This window comes from Poecilia reticulata, linkage group LG13 (genome assembly GCF_000633615.1).
Source record: "Poecilia reticulata strain Guanapo linkage group LG13, Guppy_female_1.0+MT, whole genome shotgun sequence".
NCBI lineage: Eukaryota > Metazoa > Chordata > Actinopteri > Cyprinodontiformes > Poeciliidae > Poecilia > Poecilia reticulata.
The window spans coordinates 11,947,108-11,959,448 of NC_024343.1; the positions used below are offsets into that span (position 1 = coordinate 11,947,108).

At 42.6% G+C, this 12,341-nt stretch overlaps 1 protein-coding gene across 1 annotated transcript in view; it reads right to left on the reverse strand.

Moving 5' to 3' along the window:
• Positions 1-868: 868 nt before the first annotated feature.
• The window catches only part of ypel2b (yippee-like 2b), a 17,037-nt gene continuing 5,564 nt past the window's right edge, over positions 869-12,341 (reverse strand). The window contains exons 2-5 of the mRNA XM_008425437.2: positions 9,381-9,612; positions 8,229-8,272; positions 7,999-8,107; positions 869-3,947 (exon numbers count right to left, since the gene is read on the reverse strand). Of these exons, the coding sequence (XP_008423659.1) occupies positions 3,858-3,947; positions 7,999-8,107; positions 8,229-8,272; positions 9,381-9,497 (360 nt within the window). The 5' untranslated portion in view covers positions 9,498-9,612 and the 3' untranslated portion in view covers positions 869-3,857. The remainder of the gene's footprint in view (positions 3,948-7,998; positions 8,108-8,228; positions 8,273-9,380; positions 9,613-12,341) is intronic.

Here is a 12,341-nt window from a genome sequence, read left to right on the forward strand (position 1 = left end):
ACTTTTGGAATTGTAATGATTTCTTTTTTAAAAACAAGTCGTTTTGTTTAAAAACGTGAACTTAAAAAGTTATTTGCCAAACATAAACTTTTATTTGCACACATCATGAATCTTTTGTTGTGATTTTAGGCCCTGTGGAGGCAGGGAAACGAGGTACGCGCAGCGGGGATCTTGATTAGTACATGACTAACAGGTGTGCCTCTTTAAGCACACACTGGAGCCTTCTCCGCACACACGCATGACCGAGTTCTCGCAGGAAACATCACACGCGTCGTTCCCCTGATGGCTTTGGCGCTAAAGACGCAAACAGCGTCGAGGATAAAAACACTGCTGTGTTCCGGTCCGAATATAGTAACAGTTTGTGGAAACAGATATAGAAAATTAGCAGAAAAGTAAAGAAAAATGACCGCTTAGTTGATTATTTAATGCAGAATTTTTGGAAAGCCTGTTTATTTCCCCCTAAAAATGTTGTAGGTCAGTTTTTAAGTGGATTGAATGGGATTGTGTAAGGCGACTTTTTCCTGGAAAAACAAGACATATCATCTCCAGAGATGGATGTTTCAGTGGACGGTTTTAGTTTGTAAGTTACCTTTTTCCTTTTACGGCTGTACATTCCCCAGTTCCTTGTCTTGGTGTTTTAAGAGTCCTATTTTTCTGAATCTCTTCTTCGGATACAACCTGGATCCTTTGACTCACCTTAAGTTTGTCAGCCTATTCTGTAAAGTTATCTTTTAATACTTTCATTGCTTTACGGCCTGTCTGCCTCCTGTCTGCGTTTTGGTTCTCCAGCATAATGAAATGGTGATAAGAAACCCCCATCAATATTGAAAATGAAGAAGCAAAGCACCTAAATAAACACCATACCCCATACAGATATTAAGGTGCATTTTATTAGATGAAGATCCAATGATATAGTCAACATGAGCATCCTCCTTTTACAAAAGACATTAAAATCGAAACATTTTCAGTAAAAAAGTAGTATCATACAGCCAATGTGGGGTACCGGTCGAGAGAAAGCGTGACGTGACCTAAATCGTATTCATTCATCATCATGTGGATCATAGATAAAACACGATACATTAACACTATTTACAATCCGTAACACAGAGGTCGACATGAACGGAAATCTTCATGATGAATAGAGTAAATAGAATATATGCATATATTAAGATCTTTTTACAAAATCAAAATGCAGTACATATATAACAGAGAAAGGCCATCCACAAAAAACTTGGCTGTCAACTAAATACACACTCTCCTGTTTTGCCACATGTTGTCCAAGCAAAGTTAAATCTTTTGTTTGGTCAAATTATTGTTGATGGGTGGGTTCTTTGGTTGTGCTGGATTTATAGTCGCAGCGTGCAGCTTGACCCCCCAGCTGCTGCGAGTTACCGATCAGACTCAACAGTTTGGGTTCAGCTGGAGCCGAGTTACACTAGTTAACACTAGTTAAAGGGCGACATCTGGAGCAGCGTCGACGGGACGCTCGTGTTCGCGACAAACAGAACAGAGGAACTCGTTTCTTTACGTTTCCAAACCGGGATCAGATCTTATCTGCCCGTGAATCGATTACGCAGCCCAAACGGACGAAATGAAACTGATTAGATTTTGTATTCCAGCACAGGATTTCACTGCCAACACACAATGTTCTTTTCACGAGAAATGTGATGAGGACACAAAACTAGTCAGTTTTATATCACGCACGCGGATCCAGCTGTCGTAAATGTTCTCCCTTTCCATCAGATAACAATACGTACGCAGCAGATGTAGTAGGATCCTGGCCTTAGCAAAGAAAAGTTAGAAATGATGTACCAAAGAGACGGGAGCTCAAATCTAACCCAGTGAAGTCGACCAATAGACATGTGAGTAGCAGAAAGGAAGTACAGTGGATGTTGGAAGTAGCACACACTCCTACCAAATTGCCGGGGATTTGGGATTGAAAAACAAAAATCAGGTAAAAATAAATGATCGTAAAACTTGCTCCACATTTATTTTAGCATGCAGCATCTACAATTCAACTGAAAAACAAATCTGCATTTTTCTGATATTTATTAAGTCGCGTTTGCAGAAATTCTGAAAGCATCAATGGGACCTCAGAAAAAGGGGACAAAATAATCCACACTATTAAAAATGTTCATGGCACAGAAAACTGAATATTTCTCCAAAACCCACTGAAACCAAGATGAATACAGTTATGAGGCAGATTTTAAACGAGAACATATTTTAAAACTTTGCATTATTATGTGTTGCAGTCAGATGAAATCAAAACCTAAATGTTGATCAAAACTCCAAAAAAACAACACTGCATCACCAAAAGAACACCACACTAACAGTGAAACATGGTGGTGGCAGCATTATGTCCTGGGCTGATTTTCTTCAAGGTTACGGTTAACTGAGTCTAGAAATAAAGCTGTGGGATTATTTTTTATATTTTTTCCTAATCCATTTGCTTGTTTTCCAGTTGAATTGTTCAGGGTTTTTAAGATTAAAGCTGGAAGCGTTTCTAAATATTTTTTGCAATTTGTTTCACATCACAAAAACCCGACATTTTAGGAGGTGTGTGTGATCTTCTGAGGGCCGCTGTACGAGCGAGTCAAGTACATTGCGTATTTACGTTGCCTGGTGTTTTTGTCAGGACAACAGATCAGAGTAACAGCAGTTTCACAGCACTGATCCCAGACAGAAAGAAAACCTAACGTCAGTAGTTTCTACTCAGAGATCCGAGTGCCTTTGTGGTCATGTACCATTGCAATAAAAGTCAATACTTTTCATTTTACATTAGTCAAGCACTAGTGACTTTACTCACTGTTTGCATGACAGCAGGGGGTGAGGGGGCACATCAATGACAGATTACTACAAACCCTGCAGAGCCGCATCACCTTTGCTCTTTGCCCTACAACGGCAGAGAGACGCTCACAGTGTTCACAAACCTTTGGGACTCCCAGACAGATTTGCCGTCCCGGTACGTAACTCTACACGACCCAACGACAACAGCGGACGCATTGCTGCATCCGCAGACGCAAGACGTCAAACACGGGAGGATCAGTACATCTCTTTATGTTTTTTTGAAGCAGGAACAAAAGCCAGAGGAGCTGCTTTCGCTGCTTCGACGACACATTCCTGTGAGCTTTCAGAGATAGCAGGTGGCTGTCCGTCTGCATCCGTTTACCTTCTCGTTTCGTCCTGGCCTGCATCAGTGGCGAGGCATTGAAGGGATCCCAGTCAGAAGCCATGAAAGCAGCAACACTTGGATCTAGATTTTCCACCGTTTTTTTTTTTTTTTTTGAAGGAACAGCCAAGCGGGTGGTAATCTCTGCATACAGAACCCTTTAGAAGCCCGTGTGTTCAGGCCCATTCGGACCTCATCAGGCCCAGATGGCACAGCCCCAATCAGTTGCTATAATCATCTTAGGTCTCATTCATGTTGGGGACCCAGTGATCAGCTCTTCAACCAAAACCAAAGCGAGCTGCCACTGGACTGAGCCCACTGGACGCCTGGCAGGCGCTATTTTGTTCAGACAAAGGTAGAATAATCAACACAGCAGAGGGAACGTTTTGCGGAGCTGCTTTTCAGAGCTTGTGTTTTATAAAACTAAAACCAAAACGTAACGTCTTGCCGATCGCTGGCCAGTCACCTATTAGTCTGTCCTCCTGTCAAACTGGGATGTCTGGGACCTCGGTGTGTGTTACCGCACGCGTGTGTGTACATCAAGAGGTGTGTGGATGGGCAGTAAGTTACAGAGGTTAATGGTAAATCAGCCAAACCAAAGTCACACACTCACCCACCGCACACAATCACCCCCACAACCCCCTGCCTCCCTCCCATCCGACGTGGTCGTCACTCAGCTGCTCGCCCCTCAGTCCCAGCCGTTGTCCTTGATCATGTGGGCCAACTCGATGATGACCTTGCCCTCTTTGTACTTCTGACTGCTCTCGAAAGCATGTTCCTGGAGGGAGCGGCAGAGGAAAGGAGACGTGGCGTCTCATTCAGAAGGTACAGTCACATCAGTTAGCAGTGAAACGGTAAGAAAATTTTAGGCTACGCTCACACAGCAGGTCTTGACGATCAGTTTTGAGCTGAAATACTTTTTTGTTTTTTCACACGGTCATTCATACTACTAATTAAAGGTGAAATCAATCAAACGTCCGCAGAAGAAGAATGCTGACGTCACACAGCAGCATACTTATTGTTTTTGGAGGTAATAATGAATGCGTAGTCGGAAATAGGAGTGGTGTGATTGTGATTTGTCATGGACTTCATTCATAATTTCAAAATCATGTTTTCAGTCATTGCTTACATCTTCTGGTGCAGAATTATGATGCACGTCTCCTGTCCCCGACATAAAGGTCGGATGAAACGAGACATGACCGCTCAGACTGCAGACGCTTTGAAAACATTCGGATATGTATCCGAATTAGTACGACACATGGAAGTGGCTTAGATTATATGTTTTGGGGTGAAAAGATTGGAATTGAACTATTCACTTGCTGTGAAAAAGTTGAATATGGATTGTTTTTGGGCAAAAACAGGGCAGACTTGGGTCGTATTTACCTGATGTGTGAACGTAGCCTTAACTGAGCTTTAGCAGATTTTGCCTGTGTGAGACGCTTGCATAAAAACAACGCATGCTTGAACACAGGAGCGCTCCGACTGAAGAGAATCGTCATACATCACGTTGACAACAGGGTGTTTCTAACTCCAAACAATCTGCCAAAACCAAAGACCCGCAGGTTTAAAAAAAAAGATCACTGTGAATGCTGCTGCTGCTGCTGCTGCTGCTGCGTCTCTGCAGGCTGAAACACGTATTCCTCCCAGGAGAGCAGCTCAGAAATGTACTAGAAATGCAGAAAGATTCATATCTCGTGGATTTTCCCATATTTTGTCAAATTACAACCAGAAACGTCAAAGTATTTTATTGTGTTCCTACGTGACAAAAGCAACATAGAGTGGTGATCGTTGTAACTATAAACTGGAAGAAATATAATGCAAACATTGTCTTCAAAATAAAAACTTGTATGCAGCTTCAAATGGGCCCACAGATCTGATGGGGAGGATTGGCGAACAACCATTTTTAAGCATGGCCACTAATTCCCAGTGGGATTTAGGTGCGGACTTTGACTGGGCCATTCTAACACATGAATCTGGTTGGACCTAAGCCAGCCCATTGTCCCTCTGGCTGGATGTTTAGTGTCATTTCTAGTTTCAGTGTCAAGTCTTTTCCAGCTTCTAGCAGGTTTTCTTCTAGGATTGTACTGCTCCATCCTCCTCCCCGTTAACTCTGACCAGTTTACCTGCCTCTGCTGAAGAAAAGCATCCCCAATGCATTATGCTGCCACCGCCGTGTTTCACTTTGGAGAGAATGTGTTCAGTGCATTGTGCAGTGTTAGTTTTCCTGCACAAACTTATTGAATATTTATTGCTTTGTACTCGAGGCAATTGGTTGCACTGACTTATGTTTCATATTAAAAGGTAGATGAGTACAAAATGATAGGCAGTGTGAGTTTGTGCTTGTGAAGTGGCTTCTACAGCTCGTCTTTGTTCAACAAAAAGTGAAAATATGAAAACAGAACAGACTATTAACATTTTGCCATAATTTTAAGAAAAAGTTCATCTTGATGAACTTTCAATTAACATCAATTAACAGCCTCCAAACACATTCGCTCTCTGTAAGTCTCCTACAGGTGTGTCACGGAGGAGGAGGATGCAGATGTTGCGGAGCGAGCCTGTGTGCCTTTTTTTTTTTTTGTCTTTGACTGGTTTGGTTTTTGAGCTGCAGAGGCATATTCTCAAATTTCTGCTCGCAGGAGAGCAGTGGGTCAAACCTCCGAGCCTCTTTCAACTTCTGCGGAACCGCATTTAGACTGCGGGACTTTTGGTGGGTCCTGACAGGAATAGAAACTTCTGAGAAGAGAAGCTACTTTTACTGGCTGTTGGTTCAGCCAGTGTTTAACAGGCTCATAAAGAAAAATTTTATTTTTAGGCCACAAGAAAGAAAGTGCAATTGAGTTTAGACTTGTTCTGTGACTGTTGCAGAAGGAGGTTGGTGTGTGTGATCAATGAGGCCCTCTCAGGAGTCAAACAAGAAGGACGCTGTGTGTTTTAACCCTTTAAGGAAACAGTCGCATGCACTATAGTCTAAACTCTCTCTTGCATGTTAAAAAGGTTTGCTGACGACAGCTACACATACTTAGCTTTGCTGATGTATGAAAAAGGCTAACATTAGTGGATCCTGTTCAGCTCACTCACAGAAGACCGAAATAACTCCCGCAGCCAGTAAATACATGTTTTAACATCGCAGCTTAACACAAACTTCACTGAATACAGATGGCAATGTTCAGGGTTGAATAATATTTAAATAGAGGCTGCTGCAGGACTTAACCAGTTAATAATCTGGTGTTATAAGGTAGTCTGTTGTGTTGCATTATATCTTAATTTCACGAAGATGTACTAAAACCAAAAGCTTGAACTACCTGCATCTGAATATTAACGGGTCGACCTGCTTTAATTTAAATGGGACTTTGTTGATTCATTTTGGTCGATAATAAGAGAAGTAGTTGCGTTTGTTACTAAACTGTCTGGGCTAATAGTTGCTGTGGTTTTTCTTAAAATTTATAATTAAATAATAAAGAGAACTACGTCAGTTTACTGGTCCTGTAATAAACTTAAGTCTACCTGAAGCAAGCTTTCACTTAGGCATTTATCCCTGTAAGAATTGTTAAGCAAAGGTTTTGAACCAATCGCTCATTTTGACATGCTTTGCTTCTAAAGAAGCTAAACCAGGGGTGTCAAACTCCAGTCCTCGAGGGCCGGTGTCCTGCAACTTTTAGATGTGCCTCTGCTGCACCACACCTGAATAGAATAATTAGGTCATTAGCAAGGCTCTGGAGAACTTACCTACACAAGAAGGAGGTAATTAAGCCATTTGATTCAGGTGTTTTGTACCTCTGGCACATCTAAAAACTGCAGGACAGCGGCCCTTCAGGACTGGAGTTTGACACCCCTGAGCTAAACCCTCTTGTTGTTCGAAGCTTCCAGATTCTTCTTCTGGAAATCTTTTAAACTTTTTCTTCGGACCTTGGCTTCTCTGCAGGTAGCAAGTTTTCTGCCCCGTCCTTGTTCCTGGCTACCGCAACATGATGCTTAGTGGTGGTTCTCTGTTGTCCGGTTTAGACAAATTATTGACAACACAACTAACATTCAAACATTCCTCACATCTCTTCTGGTCAAGAAGAAATCGTTGTTGAAAGAACGCCAGATTTTCAGTTTGCCACAAATCAGGTCAGATCAAACCAAAATCAGAACTATTTAGTTTACACGCAAAGCTCTATGTGTAGAAAACTATTCTGCACACCATCTTGAATTAACGTTCTGCAAGGTAAAACACGGTGGTAGCAGCACCATGCTGCGGAGAGGGTTTTCTTCAGCAGAGAAGGGGAAGCTGCAAAAGACTAGACAGGAGATGGACAACAAACCTTAACATATAGCCAGAGCTTCAGTGGAAAGAACGATGAGCTGGAATGGTCCAGTCAAAGTCCAAACCTGAAGTCATTCAGAATCTGTGGCTTGACAATAAAGGTTCATAGAAACTCTCCATTTAATCTGGTAGATTTAAAATATTGGACACAAAGTTTGGTTTCCAGATGTGCAAACCTGCTGGAAACAGTTATGATTAAAGAGGAAAGGTGGTTCTACAAAATAAAAAAAATAAACTAATTTAAACCAACCAGGAAATGAACTGAAACAGCGAATAAAACAAGAAGTGGAATACATGCTGAACCAACCTAACTCCAGAAAATGTATGTAAAAAAAAATTAATCACAAGGTACCTAGAAGAATCATCTGACCTCCATCTGTCAGCTTGGAGCTGAGCTGCTGTGGTGACCCTCTGAGAAGTGCAGTCCAAAAATATGAAGGGTCCAAATAAAATCAGGTTATGCTACCAGAACAACGCTCCCCCTCCTCTAAACTTAGACTTGGAGACAGCCAAGGACACTCACATATTTCCAGCCCAGAGTGGTCTTGCAGTTCTCACAGTAGATATCCGCCACAGCATGCAGGCCTGTCAGCAGAACTCTCTCCTCTGCAGGGCCACACCCAACGTTCACCCTGAGGGGCAGACACGAGCAGAGGCAGAGCGGAAAAAGTTTTTTAAATCTCAGCGCAAGCATGAGAAGTTCTCAGTAAATCCTTCAGATGTTGTCAGATGAGATTTTAGATCGGCACTCACACTGAGTTGAACAGGTAAGCTCTGCCCTGGCTGCCCTGGAACGACTGCGGAGACAATAGTTGACAAGATGAAGCAAATCTGCTCTTAAATTGAAAGAGCTCCTAAAACGAGGGTCTAAGGGATTTACGTTTTGCAGAAAAACATTCAGTTGATCATAAGTGATGGCAGGTGTTTCACCAGAGGCGTATGTTCGCTGCAAAAATCCAAAGCTGCTGTTGAAGAGGCTTATTAAACTGCTGCATTTAGTACAGCTCAGCAAAAAAGCCTCTGAACACAGGTGAGCGTGGCTTCATAATCGCGTATAAAAACGTGCAACTGCAGCCATAATCCAGTTCACTCTCCAGCTTATAGCATAATCCATCCATGTGCAGCGGCGGTGCGGTGGATAATACAAGTCTACAGGTGGATAAACCTGCTGTTTAGTTTTGTAATTCCTCATTTGCTTTTTAAGTCCTTGATATTTTTCCCCCAAATGTAATTATTTTTATGGGATCTTAACTAAAGGTACTCTGAAAGCTCTCTGCTGTGGGAGAAATATCTTTCTTGAACAGATTAGGAGAGGTCTATGAGGTACACAAAACATGTTTATTACATTTTTTGTACCAATTATTCTTAGATAGTGAGATTTCAATCTGCTCAGTTCTGCCCATTTTGAGCTGCTTTACTGACTCTTGTCACTTTAAATCCAAATAAACTGCTGCTGGCCACGACCCCTCCCATCTCAGCGTTTACACTCGAATGTGAAAATGGCGGCAAACAGATGCACAATTACACAACAGTGCATCTTTGAAAAGCGAAAGTAGAGCCTCCTGCACAACCAACAAGAATGAAGCAAGTGCTTTCTGGATGGTAAGTTTGGTCAGCTGGAGCTCCTCTTGGGTTGCTAGGTGCCGGGCTGAGCTCAGCTACGGTCGCTAAGTAACGACGCAGTTACCATCGAATGCGACTTAACAATCGGAAGGATTCTGAAACGGCTCATTTCCAGTCACCAAAAAAACGGTTGGGTTGTTTTTTTAGAAGCAGTGGAGACCCAAATGGAAGCATAAAAATGTGCAACATTTTAATTTTGAGTAATGGGTTCTCTTTGACAAAAATGATTGAATGGTTCTGTGGCTTAGAGGCAGCGATGGTGTGACAGCTTCCCCCGGTTACCTTGGAAATGAGCTCGTCGTGGTTGGCCAGGTGAGCTCGACAGTGGATGCAGCTGTACGTCCGGTGGCAGCTCGGCAGGTACGCCTGGAACGTCTTGGAGCGCGTCATCCTGACCATGGGCGGTGTTGGCGGGCGGTGCAAAAACGGACTGCCGGCCCAGGTCGGCTCACAGGGGAAGCACCGCAACACACAGGTGAGGGCCGTGGTGGGCGGTGGGTCGGGAGGTAAACACCTGGGAGGAGAAAGCAGAGCGGCTGAACGACACCTGGACGAAAACAGAATCACAAGCAGTGCCCTACACAGCTGGAGTTTTGAGAAAAACCTACAAACTGGATGAGGATAGAGCGTGGAGGGAGGTTTGCAGTGTTAAGTTTTTGATTTAACAAGTAAACCGAAAGGTTTGTGTTGTCCTAATCTGACCAGAACTCCGTCTTTCACCTGCCAGCTGTGTCTCCTCACTGGATTTTGACAACCTGTATTTATTGCCAATGGTGCCTCTTACCAGATCTGTGAACTGCATAACTGATACTTGTCCTGTCAACAGATTCTCCCACCTGCGCTGCGGATCCCTGCAGGCCCTCTGCAGTTTTTATCGGCAAACTGAGTTTACCCACGCAACAGCCCTGGATTTTCTTCAAGTACCAATCAAAGAATTGTTTCATGTTTTCGCTGCATCACCTTTTGGCCATTTTGGACATCGACAGACCGGCTCTGCTTTGTATGTTGATAACCTACAGTTATGAACATATCCTCCAGTTAGTGGCAGAAAGTCATAAGGTATTTCAGCTTTTTGTGCAAAGCTGCCACTGCAAACTACAGCATGCAGCCCTGATGCAAACCAAGGCAAAGCAACGCTCCTACTTCACACTCTGTGTTACAGTCTGCAAGGCTGCGGCTATAATCTGCTTATCCCAGCACAACTACAAGGATCGTGCTCTGCTCCCTTCATGATATCCAAAGGGATCGACCCTTTAACATACTTGCTGCTTAGAAGATTAACAAGTCGGCATGGGAAGCCGTCCCGTGGGTCAGGCGTATAATCTGAGGACCTGTTGGAGAAACTGTGCAGTGGGCCGAGCTTCACATCAAGCAGCGCAACAATAACTTGGTGTCTTTGGCTCTGAGTCTATGAATCACAAATATAATCCATCTTTTTTTTCCCCCTTTCAGAAATGTCCACATATATTTCCACAAAGTCTAAATAAAGAAAGAGCATACATCATTTCAATACTCTGTCTCCTCTCCCTCCCGTCTGCGTTTACAGAAGCATCTGGAAAAGCTCATAAAATACTGATTGGAAGCCAGAGGCCTCGGTGAGCACAGGACAAACAAGAGGAGCGGGGGCCTGCGCTGCAGCATGATTGTTTTTAGAGCCTGATGAAGGCTGATAAAGGCTGATGGGAAGGACTGCAGCAGATAAATAAATAAAGCACTGAGACGTGCCCTTGTTTTCTCTCCTCTGACTCGATGCCAACAGCGTAGGATCAGGGCACAAAGACATGTTACAATTGTCATAGCTGACCCTTTACACACGCACACACACACACACACACACACACACACACATATGGACTGATGTTTAACCAAGAGCATGCTTTAGCCTTTCAGTCATTTCAGGACAAATGTAAGCATCTTGTCCTCCGAGATCAGATAAAAATGACTCAACACGCCGTCACGTACATTAAGTTATATAATGTGTTAAATGTAAAAATATGCAGTTTGCACTTTGTATAAGCTGCATAAAATTGACGCAGATATATCCAAAGATTTCACTTTAGGCTCTGAGGGAGTCTGAGTAGATGTGATGGATGGTTTCAATGAATGTAAGAATAAAGAACATTTGCACAAAGTAGATGAGCAGTCAACTCAATCTACCCGTCTAAGTTTCAGCCGTTCTAGCTTAACTAAATTTAATCTTCTTCCTTTGCGACGAGTCGCTGAACTTTTTACACTTAGTGTGAAACTAAATAATTTGATGCAAGATGCTTTGCAAAAGTATTCCTACTACCCTTTGACGTATTTCACATTTTGTCACGTTACAACAAACCTTTTCATTTTTAACCTCCACAACACCCCAGATGACAACCAACTCCAAAGAGGAACACGGTGTTGGCAGCATCATGCCTCGGAGATTCCTTTCTTCAGCAGGGGCAGAAAAGCTGGTCGGAATTGTTTTGAGCTAAACACAGACCATGCAAAACAAACAAAAAAAAAACTCGAGACTGGGGTGGAGAAGATAATAGCGCCAGGATGTGTGAGAGTGGACCAGTCAAAGTTCAGATATAATTAACATATTTCTAATAATTTTTCTGTTTTTTTCCTTTCCACTTCACAACTACGTAGCAGTTTGAATTAGTTCATCACATTAAATCCCAATAAAATGCATTAAAGTGTGAAATATGAATATATCTGAGGGGTATAAATATTTTTTCAAATGCGGCGGCAATCAATCACAACTGCAAGACGATGTTACAGCTGGTATGTGTGAGTATGTTGACCTCCAGTGCATCAAGATAGTGTAATGTTCCCTTGAGGGACAATATTTACCACCATGACTGCATCACTGTGCTGCATATCGCATATCCTCCGGAGGCTCATGCATATGTAGAAATACGCTGGAGTTTTAGAAGAAAATAGCTCCCTGATGGCCGTAGTCAGGAGTTAGTGTGTGTCAGCAGGTTGGGAGGAAACCTTATAGTCTCTGGATCTATACGGATGAAGTGATAGCAAGTGATTAAGCAACTTAAGAAGGGTTGAGAGACAGAGCTGACTTTCTCCTGCAAACTAAAATGTCTTGTCATCCCTATTTTAAGGTTTAAAATGTGTGATTCTTTTCCCCCATTATAAAATGAAATGGTGTTTTAGCTTATGACGTTCCAGATCAACCAGAAATCTTGAATTTGTGAGAAGCGTTCACAAAATGACTTAAAATTCTTTCAAATATACACATAAGTATATATA